Source organism: Miscanthus floridulus, chromosome 16 (genome assembly GCF_019320115.1).
Source record: "Miscanthus floridulus cultivar M001 chromosome 16, ASM1932011v1, whole genome shotgun sequence".
Classification (NCBI taxonomy): Eukaryota; Viridiplantae; Streptophyta; class Magnoliopsida; order Poales; family Poaceae; genus Miscanthus; species Miscanthus floridulus.
Window position 1 is genome coordinate 119375635 of NC_089595.1, and position 20802 is coordinate 119396436.

The window sequence follows — 20802 nt, forward strand, 5'->3', positions numbered from 1 at the left end:
AAGGAGTCAATCTTTCGAGTGTTATTTTTGTAATTTTTTCTTTCTATATATATGTACTCTATTGGAGGCTATAGGTATTGTGTTAGAGACTCATTTTAAGTTTGGGTCTCCTTATAGGTCTCCTGTTGGAGACGGCCTCGGGACATGTTCGGCTGTCACTTTTTTTGGCTGAACTGCAGTTGTGGCTGAATCATCCGACCAATAAGCTACAGCCAGTAGCAGCACATCCAGCCAGCTGGTGACCAGAACCAAGATTCAAATGACAGTCGAGCAATTCAAATTTTGACGCCAACCCAACATAAATATAAAAGTTGGCGCCAAATGACAACCAAGCCAAACAACAATAAATGACAGTTCAAACACACAACCTCCACTAGCATTTTCTTAAGAGCTACTAACAGTGGATTACAGCTACAAATCACTATTACATTACACCTAAGAGGTCCATACAAGCCATTACAATTACAGTCACATACAAAGTTCCGAATTACATGTACAGACATCACATACTACATAGGTCCAAGGTCGTGCAGTGCAGATTACAGTACCATTACAACATTCTCTACATAGGCATGACTGGAACATGTACAAAAATTGTAGCCATTCGAACAAGCTACATATTGGACAGCAAGAAGAAGAGAGACATATACCAAAACGTCCATCTGCACCCTTCTCTTCGTGCCATCGTCAACTCCAACCACACCATGGCCTTACTACTACACCATCACCTGCATTATCACGCAATCGAATAGCAATGAAATCTGTGCACACGTACTGTTGAACTTGTATCACAACTTCAACAATGCAACACACAAAATTGCCATACCTACCAACTACCCTGCCAAGATACCAAAGGCGATCCAATCTCGCACATCAGACATATCATCACTAGCATTTGCTGCCACCCATGCGCCGGCGTCGTAATCTGCATCTCTTTGCCAGATCCTCTGTGAAGCCCTTTCTTCGTCGTGTTCCAACTCCCAATTGTGCAGCGCAAAGCATGCAATGATAAGCTTTGTTTGCTTCACTCTCTCAAAATACGGAACTAGGGCGAGAATGTGCCACTTGCCTTTGAGTCGCCCAAATGTTCGTTTGATGACATTACGCGGACTTGAATGGCGGAAGTTAAATTGCTCCTCATAACCTGTAGGAGCTGCGCTGTCCCTGAACTCATCAAGATGGTACCTTGCATTTCGATAAGGGCCCAAATCTCCTTTTTTTCACGGCGTATCCCGAGTCGACCAGATAGTACTTTCCTACAAAACAACATATATCTCCACCATTACTTACACACATATCACAACAAGTATCCAAGCAATCATGTACAGCTAAAAAACTAACCTTCTGGTGGGTGCGGATAAGTTGGTGTCTCCAAACACTTTGTCAACACCGACATGTCATGACTGACCCCTGCCCTCCCCGCACCGACATATGTGAACCTCATGTCCATGTCGCATATGGCTAACACATTGTAGCTTGTATGGCCTTTCCTATTTATGAAGTCCAATCTTGACCGACGACTAACAAGAGCTCGAACGTGAGTCCCATCTAGAGCCCCTATGCACCCATCAAAGTAAGGTGCATACGACAACAGGTCTCCATGTACTTTTCTAAACTCCGGATCCTTGGGGAAAATAACATACTGTGCCAATGAGAACAGGCAATTCGCAACATGACCCGTCTTCCTACTAACTATATCCAAGGACCGGTCAAATCTCTCCCTAACCTGTCTATACGGCTGTCGACATGCACAAATCCAGACAAACATAGCTAAAGCTTCCCTGGACCCAAGTTCTTGTGTACTTTTGAGGCCATGATATCTAACTAAGGTATCATGCAACCTAAGGAATGCGTCCGGATACATACGGAAGTTGTCATAGCACTTAAGTCGGTTGCGCAAATTCAATTCAAACCATTGCGCACCTGTGGGCTCGGGCAAAGGTATGTGAGGATTCACGTGAACAGGTTCATTAGCACGCTGCTGGTTTGGGCCTTGAGCCAGTCCATGTACTTCCCTTTCAACGCATTAACTTTGTTCCGGACCTGCTTGTTGTCATACACATGACCTATGTGATCGGATAATCGGCGATACACGTTATTCCATCCTAGCTTAGTTAACCCCCTTTGATTCCAGTGCAAAAGGTTCTTCTATTCAATGCATAGGTCAAGCAAATAGCTCATTGGGTCGTCGTCCCAATGGGCACGATTGTTGGACATCTGTTCCCAGTTTTACAAGATATGATTTGGTATATGCGGTACTGAAAGCTCTAGTTTGGTTTTAGTGAATTGATGAAACCCTAAGTGCTAACCTAGTTTATCAAGTGATCGTGAGATAGGTAGCACATTCCAAGTGGTGAAGCAAATAAAGATCATGACATGATGATGGTGATGCTATGGTGATGATCAAATGTTTGGACTTGAAAAGAAGAAAGAGAAAAACAAAAGGCTCAAGACAAAGGTATAAATAGTAGGAGCTATTTTGTTTTGGTGATCAAGACACTTAGAGAGTGTAATCACATTTAGGTTCGATAGCCGTACTATTAAGAGGGGTGAAACTCGTATCGGAATGCGGTTATCAAAGTGCCACTAGATGCTCTAACTCATTGCATATGCATTTAGGATCTAGTGGAGTGCTAACACCCTTGAAAATGTTTGTGAAAATATGCTAACACATGTGAACAAGGTGATACACTTGGTGGTTGTCACATTTGAGCAAGGGTTAGGAACTTCACCGGCGGAGTGTCCGCCCATAGAGTGCGGACAGTCCGACGGTGCCATCGGCGCCCTAGACAGAAAAGATGGAGGTCACTGTAAGTGACCGGACGCTGGTCTCTGAAGGACCGGCGCATCCGGTCAGTAGCAGCAGAAAAAGCGCAGCGTCGGTCATCGACTGGACGCTGGCGCTGAAACGACCGGACGCTGGCCGGTTGCGTCCGGTCACACTGACATGGTCGCGCACAGAGGAGTCATCGAGTGACCGGACGCTGGGTGTGTCCGGTCGAGCATGATCGGACGCGTCCGGTCGTGAAAAGTCGTCTCTGGATGCTTACTGGAAACGACCGGACGCTGGGGTTCAGCGTCCGGTCACTTTGAGCTGCTACGTCCGGTCGACTGTTGACCGTTGAGATCGGGCGAATAGTATTCAAAGAGAGGAGACACATGGCGTGTATCACGTGACCGGATGCTGAGGGCCAGCGTCCGGTCGATCCAACCGGAGCATCCGGTCACCCGAGTTGTGCCCAGTGAAGGGGTACAACGGCTCTATTTTGTGGGGACTTCTATTTAAGCTCCATAGCCGGCTCAAGCTCACTCTCTTTGCCATTTACATTGACATAGCAACCTTGTTAGCTTAGCCAAAGCCCTCCCACTCATCTTCATCATTGATTCATCATCTTTATGAGATTAGGAGAGAATCCAAGTGCATTGCTTAAGTGTTTGCATCTAGAGGCACTTGGTGTTCGTGTTTTGCTGCGGGATTCGCTTGTTACTCTTGGTGGTTGCCGCCACCTAGACGGCTTGGAGCAACGAGGATCGTCGAGCGGAGGGTGGTGATTGTCTCCGGCTCCGATCATGGTGATTGTGAGGGGTTCTTGACCTTTCCCCGAAGGAGAGCCAAAAGGTACTATAGTGAATTGCTCGTGGCTTGTGTGATCCTCATCTTGTGTTGGTCGTGCGATACCCTATTGAGGGTTTGGCGTGTGATGCCAATTAGCTCGTGAACCTCCAAGTGAGTGAATCGCCACAACGAGGAGTAGCTTGCCAGCAAGCAAGTGAACCTCGGTAAAAATCATTGTGTTCATCATTTGATTCCGAGGTGATTGGTCTTCATTGGTATTCACTCTTATGATTGATTGGCTCCTTCCTCGACATGGCGGTATTAACAAATTGCTCACTCTCATTATTTTACCACAAACTAGTTGTCAAGCTCTTTAGTATAGCTAGTTATGAGAGCTTGTTAGTTTGGTTAGTGTGGCTCTTTAGTTAGCTTTTGAGAGCACACTAACTTAGTGTAGTGTCATAGCTATTGTGTGGATAGAAACTATATAAACTAGAATTGTGGTAGGTGGCTTGCCTTTTAGTAGGCTAGCGCAACACTTGCTTCGCCTTATAATTGTCTAACCGTTTTGTTAAGTGTTGTTGTAGAAATTTTTAATAGGCTATTCACCCCCCTCTAGCCATTAGGACCTTTCAGGTACGTATATGGTACATACAAGGTATGGCACAACACACGGGCAACAAAAAAACACCGGTGGATGAGCAAGTAAAAAGCAGGAAGCTTGCCTTGTGAGATCGCTTGGCATGTTTGGCACACAGGTTGTCAACCTGGCTTCTAGTGGAGAGCAGGAAGAAGAGTACGATGGTGCCAGTGTGGGCACCGTTGAGGAGCACGACCTCTAGCCAACTATTGTGCTGCAGAAAACGTGGAAACCATAGTGTCAGTTCATATTACCGACATCTAGTGAAACCCTGAACCCAAATGCATTGGTGTGAGTGAGAGCTCCTGAAACCGTAAACCCAAATGCCGAAGACATTGGAGGCAATGTACCTAGATTCACCGGATCCGGCGACGCAAGAGACGATGATGGCGAGGAGCGGGTCGGATCCTGCGGCGGCAACGGTGAACAGGATCAGTAGGAGGACGAGCGGGTCGGATCCGGAGCGAGCGGGGCTGCCTTGACAGTGCCGCGGCCTATCCGCGGTCGCTGGGGGCTGATGTAGCCGGGGCCCGACGGCGTGCAGCTTCGGCGGGGGAACGGGGGCGGACGTGGTTCTACGGCCGGACGACCCCGCTGGGCTCGGATCCGGAGGAAGCATTCGTATGATGGGCACAGTGTACCGGGGCAAGGGCGGGACGGCGGTGAGGGGATAGGGGCTCACGCCAGCTGCGGCTCGCGCCGAGAGCACGCAAGCGGTGGCGAGCTCGACTAAACCCTAGAGGTGCGGAGCTTGAAAAGGGAATGAGAGAGGGAGAGCCGGCCGGGCTACGGGGGGGCTTTTACGCTAGCGAATGGCTGCAGTTGGGCTGCCGAACGGCTGGGCTGATCAGCCCAAGCAGAAGCAGCCGATCAGCCAGCAACACAGCAGCCGAACACGGCCTCAGCCAAACCCATTTTCAGACCTGTTTGAGAGTCACTTGAACTAGTCCTATGCTGTTGGGATACATGGACTACTGACATACTAAGAGCAAATAACAGCAACTAGTTTATACACAACTCAAAATTAGCCCACCTTTTCGTTCACCCGTATAGATAGTTTAAGACTAGTCTAATGATCCAAACAGACCTTTTGAGTACTTACCTGCTTTTGAATACTTCTGACACAAACGAAATAAAAATTTGCCAAGTTTGCTACTAGCACAGCAACAGTTCTTTTTATTCCTTCGCTGATTGGTTTCTGGACTGATAAACCCAGCTAACGCTGATTTATAATGAGAAAAAAATACTGTATCATGACTAATAAGTCATAGCTAAAACCATCAAGCGAACCTGCTAAATAGCGGGATCTTTCACATGAGGCGATAGTATTTCAATTTTCCCTCCTCCCCCTCCTTTTTTTTCCTCTTATCAGAAGAGATTTCTTTTCCTTTGATGAGGAGCTGAGTCTTTGCACACGATGATACCAATGCCACAGGTAAGCACAAGGAAAACGCACGGGATCGGATGGGATGTGCTTCTTCTTCTTGCTGTTTTTTTAACTTTGCTCTTGGATACGTTTCTTGAACAACTGTAGTCTGTGCTAGTACTAATAAACTAAAAAAATCCTATGATCAAAAACCAACCCGACCCACTCATTAATCTCTCTTTCCCTCTGTGCGTTCAGTGTTCTACGAGGATGAGGATGATCAATTTAGGGTGATCTCCCCAGTACAGTTCAAACAATAGTAGTAGTAAATAACCCATGAATAATCAATTCCATGGATGGATGGTTCCAACGAGGGAGACGACCCGTGGAGACCGAGCAGTAGCATAGCAGAAGAAGAATCTGATGGAACGAACCGACGACGACGAGGACGATGCAGGTTGCAGGGGCGAATTGAATGACTTCAGAAGAATTTGGTGCCGGCTCGTCCACTGTGGAGCAGGTTGTGCGCGATGTCGTCCCTGGCCTTGGTGGCGCCGTCCGACCGCACTGGGTTCTCCGGAACCGTCTCGTCGTCGGCGATGTCGCAGCGGAGCGCGGGGTCCATGCCCTCCCCGCCCGAGTCGCAGATGTTGTGGAGCACGCAGCAGGCGCCCAGCACCACGGGGAGGTCCTGCAGCTTCACCTCGGTGCGCTTCTGCAGGCACGCCCACCGGCCCTTGAGGCGCGCGAAGGCGTCGACGGCGACGCGGCGGACCTCCGCCACCTTCTCGTTGAAGGCGTGCTGCGCCCACGTCAGGTTGGCCTGCGCGTAGGGCGTCAGCACCCAGTCCGTGAGCGGGAAGCTGGCGCCGCCCACCACCCAGGACCCCGCCATCATCCCGGCCGCCGCGCGCTGCTGCAGCGCCGACCGCTCCAGCACCTGGTCGTCGGGCATGGACCCGGGCCACCCGATGCAGACGTCGGTGAAGGCGCCGTCGGGGCCCACCACCCCTTGGAGCGTGATGGAGTAGGACGTCTTGTGGTTGCGCTCCGTGTGCCGGCGGTTGAAGTAGGCCGCCACCGATGTCTTGGGCGCGATGATGGGGATGTGGGTGGTGTAGATGGCGCCCACCACCCCCGGGATCCCGGACTCCGCCTGGAACCGGGCCTTGAACGCCTCGGCGGCGGCGGCGTCGGGCCAGCGGAGGAAGCGCGGCATCAGGACGCCACGGATGGCGGCGCACACCTCCAGGACCAGCTTGTGGCAGGTGGAGATGCCGAGGCCGAAGCGCTTGGACACGAGGCGGAGCGGCTCCCCCGTGGCGAGCCGCCACACGCACACCGCCACGCGCTGCCGGACCGGGATGGCGGCGCGGAGCGCCGTGTCCTCCTTGGCCACGGCGGAGCCCAGCGCGTCGCAGAGCATCGCGAAGGTGGCGCGACCCATCCGGAAGGCGGCGCGGAAGTCCGCCTCCGGGTAGTCGGCGCTGCTGCACTGGTCCCACCACGCGCGCGACCGGTCCTTCACCCACAGCCGCCGCTGCTGGTGCGGGCCGTGGCCGTTGCCCGCGGCGGCGGCGGCGGGCGCGGACAACGACGAAGACCCTGGTCCTCCTCCTCCGCCGCGGCCCCCGCCGGTCACCTCCTCCTCCTCCTCCTCTTCTTCGTCGTCGTCCTGTCCCGCCTGCTGGCGAGGCCGGCTGAGCTGGAAGAGGGGGAGCTCCGGGCGCGGGGCGTCGTTGACGTCCAGGGAGGTGAGCACGCTGGTGGCGGGCCTCCTCTTGTTGCTGGCCTGTCCGTCGGCGGCGTCCCCCTCGTCGCCGCCGCGCTTACGGCGCCGGCTCGTCGTCGTCGTCGTCTTGGGCATCGCGGCCTGCTGGAAATTGGAATTCGGAAGGGGGGATGGGATTGGGTTCGGAAGGGAGGAGGAGGTGGAAGTGGTCGGCGTCTCCGCTCCGGACCGCAGCAGGTAACGGGTAGGAAGGAGCTAGGAGGAGCAGGAGTTGGAGAGGAGAGGACCGACCGCGTCTGGCCTGGCTGGGGTCGGAGCGGAGCGGGTTGGGTTAGGTGGGTGTGAGCGCGCGCGAGGAGGAAGAGGAGCAGCAGGCGCACGGGGACATCGCTGTCGGCCCGAGCGAGACTAGTGTGGAAGGGGGGAACTGGGGAAGCTGAGGCTTCCTTGGAGTTGGAGCGTGAGGACGCTTTCTGGTTTTGGAGCGTGCGACGGCGACGGCGACGGCGACGACGAGGGGTGCCCCGTGCCCGTGCGTGCATGGGTGTAAACGCCCGGACGCCGCGGCGGCGCGGCGACGACGGCTGGCAGTGGCATCCAGTGAGTTACTGCTTCCTCCTCTTCTCTTCTCTACTCTTGGAAGAAATCGGGCAATGAATTGAAATTCGGGTTGCGGGCGGCTGAGCTGGAAGAGTATCTTATCCATCAAGTTCTTCCCCAATTTCAGAGGAGACAAGTGGACGGCGTTGCCGGTTTCAACAATTGCACCCCAGCAGTCCTTCTGTCCTTGCCAATGCCAGCTCCTGATGACATCTTCACAATTTATGACCAACAAAACAAAACAAAACAAAGCACACAGAAAATATGTATAAGGTTTGTTTTGTCAATCAGAACCGATCTGGAACACAAAAATTTCACATGAAACCGGCAGAAATCCCATAGAACTTAGGCGGTGTTTAAATTCAGGAAGTAAAGTTTTAGGATGTCACAACGGTGCCACATCGAGTATTCAGATAGTAATAATAAAATAAATTATAGATGTCCTCAGTAATCCGCGAGACAAATTTATTAAACCTAATTAACCCGTCATTAACACATGTTACGATAGCACCACATTGTCAAATTACGGACTAATTAGATTTAAAAAATTAGTCATAATCTGTGCAATTAAATATTTTTTAGTCTATATTTAATACTCCATGTACGTGTCAAACATCCGATGTAATAGTGAGTACGCTTTAGGGAGAGGAACTAAACAACGCCTTAGTTCAGTTTCAGTCATGCGCTCCAAACACGGGCTACGAGCAACTCATAGCCTGTTCAGTTGGCTGGTTCGTATCGTTACTGGTTCGTGAAGAAGTACTGCTGGCTGATTTACATGAGAGAAAAATACTATTCAATTGAAAATTTAAGATCGTTTACGAGAGGCCGCAGCCAAACGAGCCACCCAGTTTCGTGTGGCTTTCATGCGCATCCTTTGGAAACAGGACAAGCAGGCTCTCATTCGCAGCTGTTATTCCAAGGGATGGCCGGTAGGCAGCAGCAAGTCACTCTCCAGAACCAGAATGTTTTAAAACACATTCCAAGGGAAAAAGCGTCTGCGCCACAAACCCAGAGCCTAGCTAGTTCCATATTCCTTTTTTTTTCATCTGAGAAACATACCAGTACTTCGCAATCCAAATTTGAGTTAACTTATTTCACATGGGTTTTATTGTAAATAAATATAAATCCAGTAGCCAACTGCTACAGACACATGTTATCCACAAAGGCTTTTTACAAGGCACTTCCAAGGTGCAATACTGCAAGGAAATAGGTGGTCCAGAGAGCGGAGCCGCCCTTCTTCAGCCATTCCATAGGTTCCTCAAAAACTACATTATTGATCGGCTGATCTCTCTGATGTGAATTACAGGATCACATGAACCGATAAATCAACAAAGAATTGGCGTATCGCAAGTAATATACATGATCATTTCGCTTGGTTTCAACAGCTGCTTCGGAATATTGCCTGGGCCACAGACGGCTAGGCACATACTGGTCTCAGACAAAATTTATGGTGAAAGAGACGTAAGGGTGCGCCTCTGTTTCACCTCCCAGACCGGCGACGCCTACATCGTCTTCGGATTTCCAATAAAGACTGCGTTTCAAATGTTGTGTTAGTGGAAAACATGTGACTCAAAATCCAATGGACCGCAACCCAAAACACTGAATTTACCTATAGGCATTGCCACAGAGCTCCTCTAAGATGCTCCTTACTTTCTTCTCACTCTTTGTAGATGGTGCAAGAACAGCAGACTGATACAAAACATATGATCAGACAAGAAATGGAAGTATAATATTCACCATAATAAACAACCGTCTCAGCGAATTACCAGGAATGATGGAGGGAGACCATATCTAAGGATGCTCTCTACAAAGACACGAACAGCACAGAAGTGCATCCAGGAACTGAATACCTGTACCATAATAATTGCAATTCACAAGCAAGAAATGAGATACGAGTACGAGAGAGAAAGAAGGCAAAACAAATTCAGCAAACCTAACCACACCAAGAAAGCATTTGATTCAAAAATACTACAGTCATGTCTACTGAAGCAACCATCAACGACATGTGCCTGACCAATATTAAAAACCTAGCCAAGGCTCAGTAAAATTAAGAGTTTCACGACCCTAAAAACAACAAAAAGCAGGATAGCAGTTTTTCTGCTTCACTGACTTTCCAAGAATTAGAGTTCCATATCCTGCACAGCTTATAATAACATAATAAGGCCAATTCATAGCTTTAACTAACAAATGGCGATGCATCCTAATCTGACTTAAAACACTGTGATCAATGCGTTACCACCATACGAATTTTTCCATAAATAACAAGGTTGTACCGGTGAAATATTAACATAAAGCAAAAACCAGTTCCAGCATGCCACAGAGTCAGGACTCACAACAAATGTCCTTACTTAAAATTTCAAATAAGAGAAACCTATCAATTCTAATGCAAATGAAGACAATAATGACAGGAAACATTAACGGCATAATGGCTTTCCATAGAAACATGGCCTAAAATTTCCATTCAATATTAGTGACACTTACAGCAGAAACGTAACCAATAGAATCTTTAAGGAAACAAAATACAGTCGTTGTTAGGACCACTAGATTATGTAGGAAAAGACAAGTACCTCGCTGTAGCTGGCATAGCACCATTGAAGAAGAGTGGTCCTCATAGCTTCTTGGTCTTGCAGTAGCTTCTCCATCTCCTGCTTCCGACTTTCCTGTGCTTCAGGACTGTACTCAAAATCACGGACCTGGAATCAAATGACATAAAACTTAGTGGATGACAAAAGACTAAAGCAGGATAACCAGATTTAATGTAAAGTGTAAACAAAAGACTCTCAAGGAAACCTTACCTGAAAACCCTTCTCGCGGGCACGGACCTTAAAGTTGTCAACAACCTTAGCAAATAGTGTCACAGTGTAGAGAGCATATTCGTTATCTTCATAGAGCTTTTTAGATGACCTAGGTACCTATAAAATTATCAGTTAGCTCATATGAATGGGGCAGTCAAATCAAGTATGAATATAACCATATAAGGAAATCAAGGACATAATTTAGACAACCTTGACAGATTTTAATTAAAGTAAAATTCTCCTAAGGATAGTTAAAAACATTATTCAATTCTCTTCAAAAGGAAAGTTATAAGAAAAATATGTCAATTTGGGAGGTTCTAACAAGCAGAAAGCATGATAAATGAAGAACACAGTAAAAATTTAACCTTACCACAAATGTGTCAAATGTCTCATAGCTTGACAACCAGTCTTTTTGGGAGTACTTGGGAACAATCGCAAGAAGGGTCACAAGATGTTCCGAGGTGATCATATCCTCCGGTTTTACCAGATTGGAAAGATCACGAACCGCTAAGCTTTCACACAATAAAAAGACAAACTAATTAGTATAGGAAAAGCAACAGATGAAATGAATATATCATTCAGTTCCGCTCTCCTGTTCCTTTTACAATAAACAAGAAAGAAAATGCGTAATGGTCTTGGCATCAAGCACTTCCTCTAGGGTCTGCACACACAAGTATGACAATGCAATTTACCTCCCACTTTGCTTTCTGTTGATTGCACTAAGCTGGCTCCTTACATTATTATATTCCGCTGCTCGAACCTGGGGAAGAGAGTATTTTTTTTAGAAGTTGTGAATTAAAAATAAAGCATATAAGTTATTGACGAGATGTATCAGTACAATAAAAACGAAAGTCATAGAATTGAGGGCAAAGATAAAACCACAGCCAGAGAACCAAATGGTATTTTAGCTGAGAAACACGATTTTTCTTTGTCCTGAGTCCTGACAAAATCTGGGATCAATGGTTTCTCGTCACTTTGCATCCTAGTGGTTCCGTAATTCTGTATCAGAAGCATGTGACAACTCTATGCTAGGACAAGTGGCAGTAGATCTAATAGTCAAACAAACAGTGGTTAGAACAATGTAGTGATAACGGTAAATTGACATGAAAGCAAGCAAAATCCCCTAGAATGCACTGTCAACTGTACTGAGCTCCTTTGAAATTTACACGTTTGGGAAACAAGTATAAACATGGCATCTTATTACACATATATGAGTATGGTTGTATATATTTCAGTTGTGATGAAGTCTGAAGAGCAACCTTAGCTCCTAAATCCCAACCAACAGTAGTAAATAAACTATCCGCGAGTCTAGCTAATGAATTGACGTTGCTATACCAGCGACAAATTGGGGTAGGCCAGGACAGGACACAAAAAAGGATAAGCAAAGAGGAGACTAAGACGTGCAAACAGACCTTCATATCATCCTCAATCTTGGCAACCTGTGACTGAATGCTGCCGACAATCTCCTTGAGCGGAGACATTGTGGGGTACTTGCCCTCATCCCACACGAACCTGCACGCGCAGCCAACACAGAAGCTTTTAAGCTAAACAGAACATTCATCCGATCGGCTGGGCAGTATATTAGTTTGCAGCAGACCTAGTGAGGTAGGTGTCGACGGGGACGCCATCGACGGTGAGGGTCCCACTCTCGACCCCTCCGGCGCGCTCGAGGTCCTCGATCTGCCTCCGGATCTTGTGCGACACGCCCTCCACGAAGACATTGGACTGCAGGCAGGGTATAGATAGCATTGAATCAGAGGCTAGTGCTCGGGGCAGCATAAGGGAGAGGGAAAAAGAAAGGAGATCGAGATCGTGCGGGAAGCGAAGGCGGGGGACCTTGACGAGGTCGTCGCTGAGGGCGAGGAGCGAGTCAAGGGTGCCGACGCGGAGATCCGGGACGTTGAACTGCGCGGACAGCGGAGACGGTGAGGCGACGCGAGATTAAATTCCGGCGGGAAGAGGGGGGAGGGGTCGGAGAGGATCTCTTACGCGGTAGAGCGGAGTGTCGAAGGAGTGGCGGGAGATAGAGTCCTGGAGGCGCGACCACAGGGAGCTGGCGGTGGCGCCGGGCGACTGCACGGGCAGCGACACGATCCAGTAGCGTGTCGCCATGGGCGCCGGCGGTGAGGATCGGGGGAGGAGGCGGTGGTTTGGTTCGTGTGATCTGGCTGACGCAGGAGCTCGGTTCCGACCCGCGGCTTCGCGATGGAGATGGCTCTGCTGCACCCGCACGGATCAGGATTCAGAGGAGCAGGACAAGTCGGCTTCTGTCATGTGGGGCCCATATGTCGGTCGCTGAAGTAATTTTCTTTTATTTCTCTTGCGAGTAGTGCTACTAGCCAAGATCATTAAAAAAAATCCGTGAGAAAATCTCTCCCGAAATATTTCATCATTAAGAAGAAATATCAATCATAGCGTCAAGAATCCCGGCATGTTCTCAAAATTCGTAATTAGCGCACTTTCTAGGTCACCCGTCTTAAATTCACGTCATCTGGTAAAAAACATTTTACATTACATATGCAACGCCAGCGTCAACATCTGTGTCATCACTCATCAGCCCATCAAGCCACACTTGTCAATGCCTAGATCGCCAAAATTTAGATCAAAACAGTTGTCGGGGATCTAATACCGGGGTACCCCAGAAGGTGGAACCAAAAACCACCGAACGTTAAAAACTTCTGGACGCACAAGAGCACCGTTTCGTCCCTTGTTCGAATGACAGGGGTTTGGTTCCGCCTCGCCCGACGCCTTTTTGAGATAGCTCTGCCTCGCCCGAGGGCTCAGGGTTAGTCTCCGTCTCGCCCGACGCCTTTGAGGTGGCTCGGCCTCGCCCGAGGGCTCAGGGCTAGACTCCGTCTCGCCCGACGCCTTTGAGGTGGCTCTACCTCGCCCGAGGGCTCAGGGCTAGACTCCGTCTCGCCTGACACCTTTGAGGTGGCTCTGCCTCGCCCAAGGGCTCAGGGCTAGTCTCCGTCTCGCCCGACGCCTTTAGGGCAGGCTCGGTCTCGCCCGAGGGCTGAGGGATAGATTCCGCCTCGCCCGACCCCGGAGGGGCAGGGACGGTCTCGCCCTAGAGATGGGGATTGGTCTCCATTTCGCCCGACGACAAGGAACGAGCCTCACCCTGCTCCATATCTAAAGACCGGATTCATCTTACCTGACAACTTCTCCCCGTTCCCTCAAGATGATAGGTACAGGGCAGGACAAGACGTTTGGGTCAACCGTGGCTCCAAGGACCATACCCTGCGCCCTGGTAGGAAAAGTACTGCCAGGGGATGACAGGACATGTGCTTTAGACCCTTCCTGGCGCCGTAGAGCCCGAAAGGTTGTACAGGTGCGTGCTCCTCGCCCTGTAGAGTTGTAGGCGCCGCCTTCAGCCCTGGGACACGGAACCCGACGAAGATATACGACAACCGCTATGCTCCAGAAAAGGATTTACTATCTCCACGCACGACGGACATTCCGTCACCACGCTATGGATCCGAGGGAGCGGCACCCACTTCCCGACCCCTCAGGTCCGCCAAGTCAGAAGGCCTTGACCACAGCGTCGCTCCGGACCCTGACCCCTCGTCCCTCCGACGAAGACTCACAGGAACCAGAAGGCGTGCGGAGCAAGGCTGGGAGAGGCCAATAAGTCAAAATCACTGTACTACAGCCCATACCCTGCGCAGGGCAGCATTCTGTAATCAACCTGACATTCTACAGAGACATCGACAGTATTGTAGGCGCTTATCTTCCTTCGTACTCATCAGAATGAAGGACCAGGCCAGGCAGACGTGAGCCACAAGACTAAATAGAGTATACATCCTAAACCCTCACCCTTGTAAAAGCCAGCCCCTTCCTCTATAAAAGGGGATGCGCTTCCTCCATCAAAGGGGACGGACTTTGAACCGAACAGGAAGACACACATACACATAGTCAAGTTGCTACGAAGCTCTTGACCTCCTTTCAACCCTTCCATCAGAGACTTGGGACCAGTCCCTCTCTCGATCGTTTGTACCCCTTACTACAGACCGTTCACGATGCTAATAACACGAGCAGCAACAAACTAGACGTAGGGACATTCGGCCCGAACCAGTATAAATCTTGTATCCTTTAGCGCACCATCTGAGCCTAACGTGCATTACTATAAATTTACTTGCCGGTACTCGTACAAAACATCGATAGTTGGCGCGCTAAGTAGGGGTGCTTGCGCGTTCTAGAAAAGGCCTCGGATGGCCACCCACGCAATCAGTTGGGCCTCGGGCGCACACGTGCGTTTCGGCGACCAAGATTTCATCATCACACTAGGAGGAGAGCTGGCACTGACTCACACAGCCGCCCCGTCTCTCCCTTCCATCGACCTCAGCCGTCTTAGGCTTGAGGGCCCGTCGGGCAACCCCCTTGGACCCCAGTCATCAAGTGAGGCCTCGCACAACGTCACCCTATGTCCAGAAGGTCCCATACGGAGCGCCTCGACAGCGTTTCTGTTCGGTCTCCGCAACGCTGCGGCAACCGCTGGCCACCATCCGGCACTACGTGCAGTTCAGTCACCCACGGACATCGAGTTCGTGGGGGCGATTGAGCATGATACGCAGACCCTCTACGGGCTCCTCAACGAGGAACCAGGATCGTTCTCCAGCTCGGATTCCAGTAGAGGGAGCCACCACCCTTCCCGGGAATGCTTCATGACGCAGACCCCCAAGGGTCACGTCGAAAGTATCTCCAGGGAAGAGGTTACCCCTACGAACAACCCTGATGGCAGATCCGGGGAAGAGACGACAGCCCCATCTCGCCTAAGGATGGAGCAGCCGAGGACTCGTCAGCAAGAGATCGATGAGGCCGGGCAAGGGCTCGTCCGGGAGTACGCGGACATCAATCGCGAGATTGAACGCCTCAAAGACGGGGGCGCACGTGCGCCACAGCCCGCACCGTACACCAAAGGATCCTCACCGACGATGGGACCCTACCTCACTTTGCCCGAGCCAGCCAGAACATCGCCGCAGCAACCGCCTTGCTGCATGGCCTTCCGGAGGCCGCGACAGCCGAAGATCGCCGGGCCCACAGGGAGATTCGCGTGTTGCTTGAGCGTGCGGCGGCGCAGCAGGCGGAAAGTTTGTTGTCTCGACGACGCGAACCCGACACCAGCCAGCGCACGCCCTCAATGCGTCCCACCAGGGACGCGTCTGTTCACCAAACACCGCCAGCCAGCAGGCAGCCCTCCGCCGTCCCAGTACATCAATGCCTCAGCCATGGCCGCGGTGTACGCAAAATCATTGACGCTCGGAAACGCGCCTATGGCGACGATGGAGAAGCAGCACGCCGTGGCTACCATCCCCGATGTGGCGGACGCTACGATAGCAACGAAGACCGAAGCTCGAGCCCTGGCCTGCCAGGTCCTTAGGCCTTCGGTCGGCACATCCTCAATGCCGCATTCCCCCTAAGGTATCGACCGCCTACCAACATCCCTAAATATTCTGGCAAAACAAATCTTGGGCTTTGGCTCGAAGACTATCGGCTTGCATGTCAGGCCAGTGGGGCGAGTGATGACAATTTCATTATTCGCAATCTCCCGCTGTTCTGGGCCGATTCGGCGCGAGCATGGCTGGAGCACCTACCGTCCAATGCTATTCAGAGTTGGGCGGATCTGGCGGAGATCTTCGTGGGCAACTTCCAGGGCACGTACAAACACCCTAAAAACCCATGGGACCTCAAGAACTACCGCCAGAAGGCCGATGAAACCCTTCGCGGGTACATTCGGCGCTTCTCTTGGTAGTGCAATGAGCTCCCTAACGTCGCCAACGCCGACGTGATAGGAGCCTTTCTGTTCGAAACAACCTGCGAATCCCTAGTCCACAAGCTAGGATGCAGGGGCCCGCAGACTACCAAAGAACTCCTGGACATCGCCACCAGTCACGCCTCTGGGGAGGAGGCGGTCGGAGCCATCTTTGATCGCTCCGACGGAAAGATGAGGCGGGACGAGGACGCCGGTGAAGGCGCTTCCAACCGTCCCGCCAAAAAGAAAAATAAGAAGCAACGGCACGATAACTCGCTCGTGGCCGCTACCGACCGCAAAGGTGGTCGGAAGCCCGCGGAGGGCACTCCGAACCACTTCGAGAAAATGCTCAAGGGGCCATGCCCAAACCACGCCTTCCCAGCCAAGCATCTATACAAGGATTGCAGCCTCATGCGCAAATACTTGGCCGGGGGCCTCAACAAAGGGGAGCAGGGGAAGGAACCTGTTCCCGCCACAGACGATGCAGAGGAGAAGGACGACGCCTTCCCAACACCGACCGGCGCCCTCATGATCTTCGGAGGATCAACGGTCTACGACTCCAAGCATCGCCAGAAGCTCGCATGCCGCAAGGTCTATACAGCCGGACTGGCCACGCCAGCCTTCCTCCGGTGGTCGGAATCCGCCATAACCTTCGACCGGACCGACCATCCGGATGCCGTCCCACATCCGGGAAGGTACCCGCTTGTCGTCGATCCGATCGTCGGACCTAAGCGGCTCACGAAAGTACTGATGGACGGAGGCAGCGGCCTCAACATCATGTACGCCAAGACGCTCGACGAGATGGGCGTCGATCGAATGAACCTCCGCCCCATCCGAGCGCCTTTCCATGGGTCGTGCCTGGTAGGCAGGCCATGCCACTGGGGCAGATTGATCTGCCTGTCACTTTCGGGGATCGGTCCAATTACCGGACCGAGACCCTCACCTTCGACGTAGTGGGGTTCCCGGGAACTTTCCACGCCATCCTGGGACGACCATGCTACGTGAAGTTCATGGCCGTCCCCAATTATACGTACCTTAAGCTAAAGATGCTGGGTCCCCGTGGGGTCATTACCATCGGCACCTCCTTCCAGCGCGCTTACGAGTGCGAAGTCGAATGCTGTGGACACGCATCCGCAGTCATCGCCTCTGAAGAGCTCGCCACCCTCAGGGAAGAGGTCGTTGAAGAGGCACCCGACGCGAAGAAATCAACCGGGTCATTCGAATCGGCAGAAGGCTCCAGGGAGGTCCTCTTGGACCCCAGCAGCTCCGAGGGCAAAAAAGTCCGTATCGGGACTGCGCTCTCCTCCGAATAGGAAAGAGCGCTCGTCGACTTCCTCCGCGACAACAAAGACATCTTTGCGTGGAAACCCTCGGATATGCCAGGCATCTCGAGGGAGGTCACTGAGCATACTCTCCAGATCCTCCCGGGCTCCAAGCCGGTAAAGCAACGCCTACGCCGCTTTGACGAGGAGAAATGCAGGGCCATCGGCGAGGAGATAGCCAAACTGTTGGCCGCAGGATTCATTAAGGAAGTATACCACCCAGAGTGGTTAGCGAATCCCGTCCTTGTGCAAAAAAAGAGTGGAAAATAGAGAATGTGTATCGATTATACCGGCCTCAACAAAGCGTGTCCAAAGGATCCGTTTCCTTTGCCACGAATAGACCAAATAGTCGATTCCACCTCAGGGTGCGAAACCCTCTGCTTCCTTGACGCATACTCCGGTTACCACCAAATCGCGATGAAAGAGTCCAACCAGCTCGCGACATCTTTTATCACCCCCTTCGGATCATTTTGCTACATTTCGATGCCTTTCGGTCTAAAGAATGCTGGGGCAACGTACCAGCATTGTATGCTCAGTTGCTTCAGAGACCTCATCGGGCGAACCGTTGAGGCCTATGTCGACGACGTCGTAGTCAAATCCAAATGAGCTAACCACCATGTCGCCGACCTTGAGCAAACCTTTGCGAAACTCCGGGCAAATGGCATCAAACTCAATCCTAAAAAATGTGTTTTCGGGGTCCCAAGGGGCATGCTGCTCGGTTTTATCGTCTCCGAGCGTGGCATCGAAGCCAACCCGGAGAAAATATCAGCCATCACAAGGATGGGCCCGATTCAAAACATAAAGGGGGTTCAACGGATCACAGGGTGCCTTGCCGCTCTCAGCCGATTCATTTCATGCCTCGGCGAACGAGGACTCCCCCTTTATCGACGCCTAAAGAAATCTGATCGCTTCGAGTGGACAACCGAGGCTCAGGAAGCGCTTGACATGGTTAAACGATTTTTTACTAAACCTCCGGTCCTAGTTCCTCCATGCAACGGAGAATCCCTCCTACTATATATATCGGCCACCACCCAAGTGGTCAGCTGTGCCTTAGTGGTAGAACGAGAGGAGGAGGGGCACGCCTTCAAGGTGCAGCGCCCTGTATATTTCATCAGCGAGGTGTTATCCAACTCCAAAGCTCGCTACTCCCAAATCTAGAAACTCCTCTACACCATCCTCATCACCAAGAGAAAGTTGTGCCACTACTTTGAGTCACACCCCGTGACAGTAGTAACGTCGTTCCCCCTCGGTGAGGTTGTCAGTAGCCATGACGCTATGGGAAGAACCGCAAAGTGGGCACTCGAGCTGATGGATCAGGGCATTTCTTATGCCCCCCGAACAGCGATCAAATCTCAGGTACTGGCTGACTTCATCGCGGAGTGGACCGAGGTCCAGATGCCACCAGCACCCATCGATCAAGAGTACTAGACAATGTACTTCGACGGATCGCTGATGAAGAAGGGCGTCGGAGCAGGACTAGTCTTTATATCTCCCCTCGGGGTCCACATGAGGTACATGGTTCGGTTCCATTTCCCCTCATCAAATAATACTGCAGAATATGAAGCGCTCGTCAACGGCCTACGAATCGCCATCGAGCTGGGCATCCGATGCCTTGACGTTAGAGGTGACTCCCAGCTGGTCGTCAACCAGGTCATGAAGGAGTCAAGCTGCCACGACGCCAAGATGGAGGCATACTGTCAAGAGGTCCGACGGCTGGAGGACAAATTCGATGGCCTTGAACTCAATCACATCCCAAGGCGCCTCAACGAAGTAGCCGACATGCTTGCGAAAGCAGCATCTAGCCGAGAGCCATTCCTGGCAGGCGTCTTTGCCAACGACCAACACAAACCCTTGGTACACTACATGGGGTCAGAACAAGCCGACGATGGCCCATCTAGTTCGACCCCAGGGGCCGATCCTCCAACCGCTCCGCCCGACCCCGAGGTCATGGAGCTCAAAGAGGACCCAGCAGCGGAGTCCGACCCGCCCGATGACTAGAGAACGCTGTACCTTGACTACCTCCTCCACGACATACTACCGGCAGACAAGACAGAAGCCCGACAGCTCACACGACGCACCAAGTCCTTCGTTCTTGTAGAGGGCGACCTCTACAAACGGAGTCACATCGGGATTCTACAACTCTGTATCCCTGGCGAACAGGGAAACTCCTGCTGGGCGACATCCATGGTGGAGTCTGCGGTCATCATGCCACACCAAGAACTTTGGTTGGGAATGCATTCCGACAAGGTTTCTACTGGCCCACCACAGTAGCCGATGTCGAGCAAATTGTATGCACCTACGAGGGGTGCCAGTACTACGCTCGGCAAACACACCTCCCGGCCCAGGCTCTCTAGATGATCCCCATCACGTGGCCCTTCGCGGTCTGGGGGCTCGACCTGGTTGGGCCACTCAAAAAGGCGCTCGGGGGCTTCACCCACCTACTTGTCACCATAGACAAGTTTACAAAATGGATTGAAGCTCGACCAATATCCATGATCAAATCCGAGCAAGCGGTGCTGTTCTTCTTCGACATCACCCATCGCTTTAGAGTACCGAACTCCATCATCACAGACAATGGCACGTAGTTCACCGGTAGGAAATTTGTACGATTCTGTGATGAACAACACATCCAAATCGATTGGGCAGCCGTTGCACACCCCCGAACGAACGGGCAAGTCGAGCGCACAAACGGCATGCTCCTTCAGGGCCTCAAACCTAGAATTTTTAACTGGTTGAACAAGTTCGGCGCGCGCTGGCTCGCTGAGCTCCCGGCCGTGCTCTAGAGCCTAAGGACAACTCCTAGCTGGGCCATCGGCTACACACCCTTCTTCATGGTGTACGGTTCCGAGGCCATTCTTCCAACGGACCTTGACCATGGAGCGCCAAGAATTAGAGCATACGACGAACAAGGAGCCGAGGCATCCCACCAAGACGCCATGGACCAGCTAGAAGAAGCCTGCGACGTCGCCCTCCTCCGTTCGGCTAAGTACCAGCAGGCGTTGCGACGGTACCACAACCGACGGGTGCGGGGTC

The 20802-nt window shown here is 51.5% G+C and overlaps 2 protein-coding genes and 1 long non-coding RNA gene across 3 annotated transcripts; all 3 read right to left on the reverse strand.

Moving 5' to 3' along the window:
* Positions 1-373: 373 nt before the first annotated feature.
* Positions 374-4007, reverse strand: LOC136514142 (uncharacterized). The gene is made up of 3 exons (XR_010773546.1): positions 1342-4007; positions 827-1256; positions 374-728 (listed from the first exon to the last, which is right to left on the reverse strand). It is a non-coding gene; the product is annotated as an uncharacterized lncRNA (long non-coding RNA).
* A 1057-nt stretch (positions 4008-5064) lies between these two features.
* On the reverse strand, positions 5065-7940 carry LOC136512361 (protein ANTAGONIST OF LIKE HETEROCHROMATIN PROTEIN 1-like). The gene has a single exon (XM_066506329.1). The coding sequence runs from the start codon at positions 7427-7429 to the stop codon at positions 6044-6046; it is 1386 nt and encodes a 461-aa protein (XP_066362426.1). The 5' UTR covers positions 7430-7940; the 3' UTR covers positions 5065-6043.
* Positions 7941-8966: 1026 nt separating this feature from the next.
* Positions 8967-12974, reverse strand: LOC136511973 (V-type proton ATPase subunit C-like). The gene is made up of 11 exons (XM_066505976.1): positions 12682-12974; positions 12529-12597; positions 12290-12417; positions 12105-12204; positions 11385-11452; positions 11063-11204; positions 10693-10809; positions 10465-10590; positions 9664-9747; positions 9507-9586; positions 8967-9428 (listed from the first exon to the last, which is right to left on the reverse strand). Exons 1-11 carry the CDS (start codon positions 12802-12804, stop codon positions 9332-9334), a joined length of 1134 nt encoding a protein of 377 aa, XP_066362073.1. The 5' UTR covers positions 12805-12974; the 3' UTR covers positions 8967-9331.
* Between the last annotated feature and the right edge of the window lie 7828 nt (positions 12975-20802).

Coding starts and splice junctions, on each gene's coding strand:
- LOC136512361 (XM_066506329.1), bottom strand. CDS start 7,429: ATGCCCAAGACGACGACGACGACGAGCCGGCGCCGTAAGCGCGGCGGC.
- LOC136511973 (XM_066505976.1), bottom strand. CDS start 12,804: ATGGCGACACGCTACTGGATCGTGTCGCTGCCCGTGCAGTCGCCCGGC. Junction 11,453..12,104: donor AGATTGAGGATGATATGAAG/GTCTGTTTGCAC, acceptor TCTCTTCCCCAG/GTTCGAGCAGCGGAATATAA. Junction 9,587..9,663: donor GTCTCCCTCCATCATTCCTG/GTAATTCGCTGA, acceptor GTTTTGTATCAG/TCTGCTGTTCTTGCACCATC.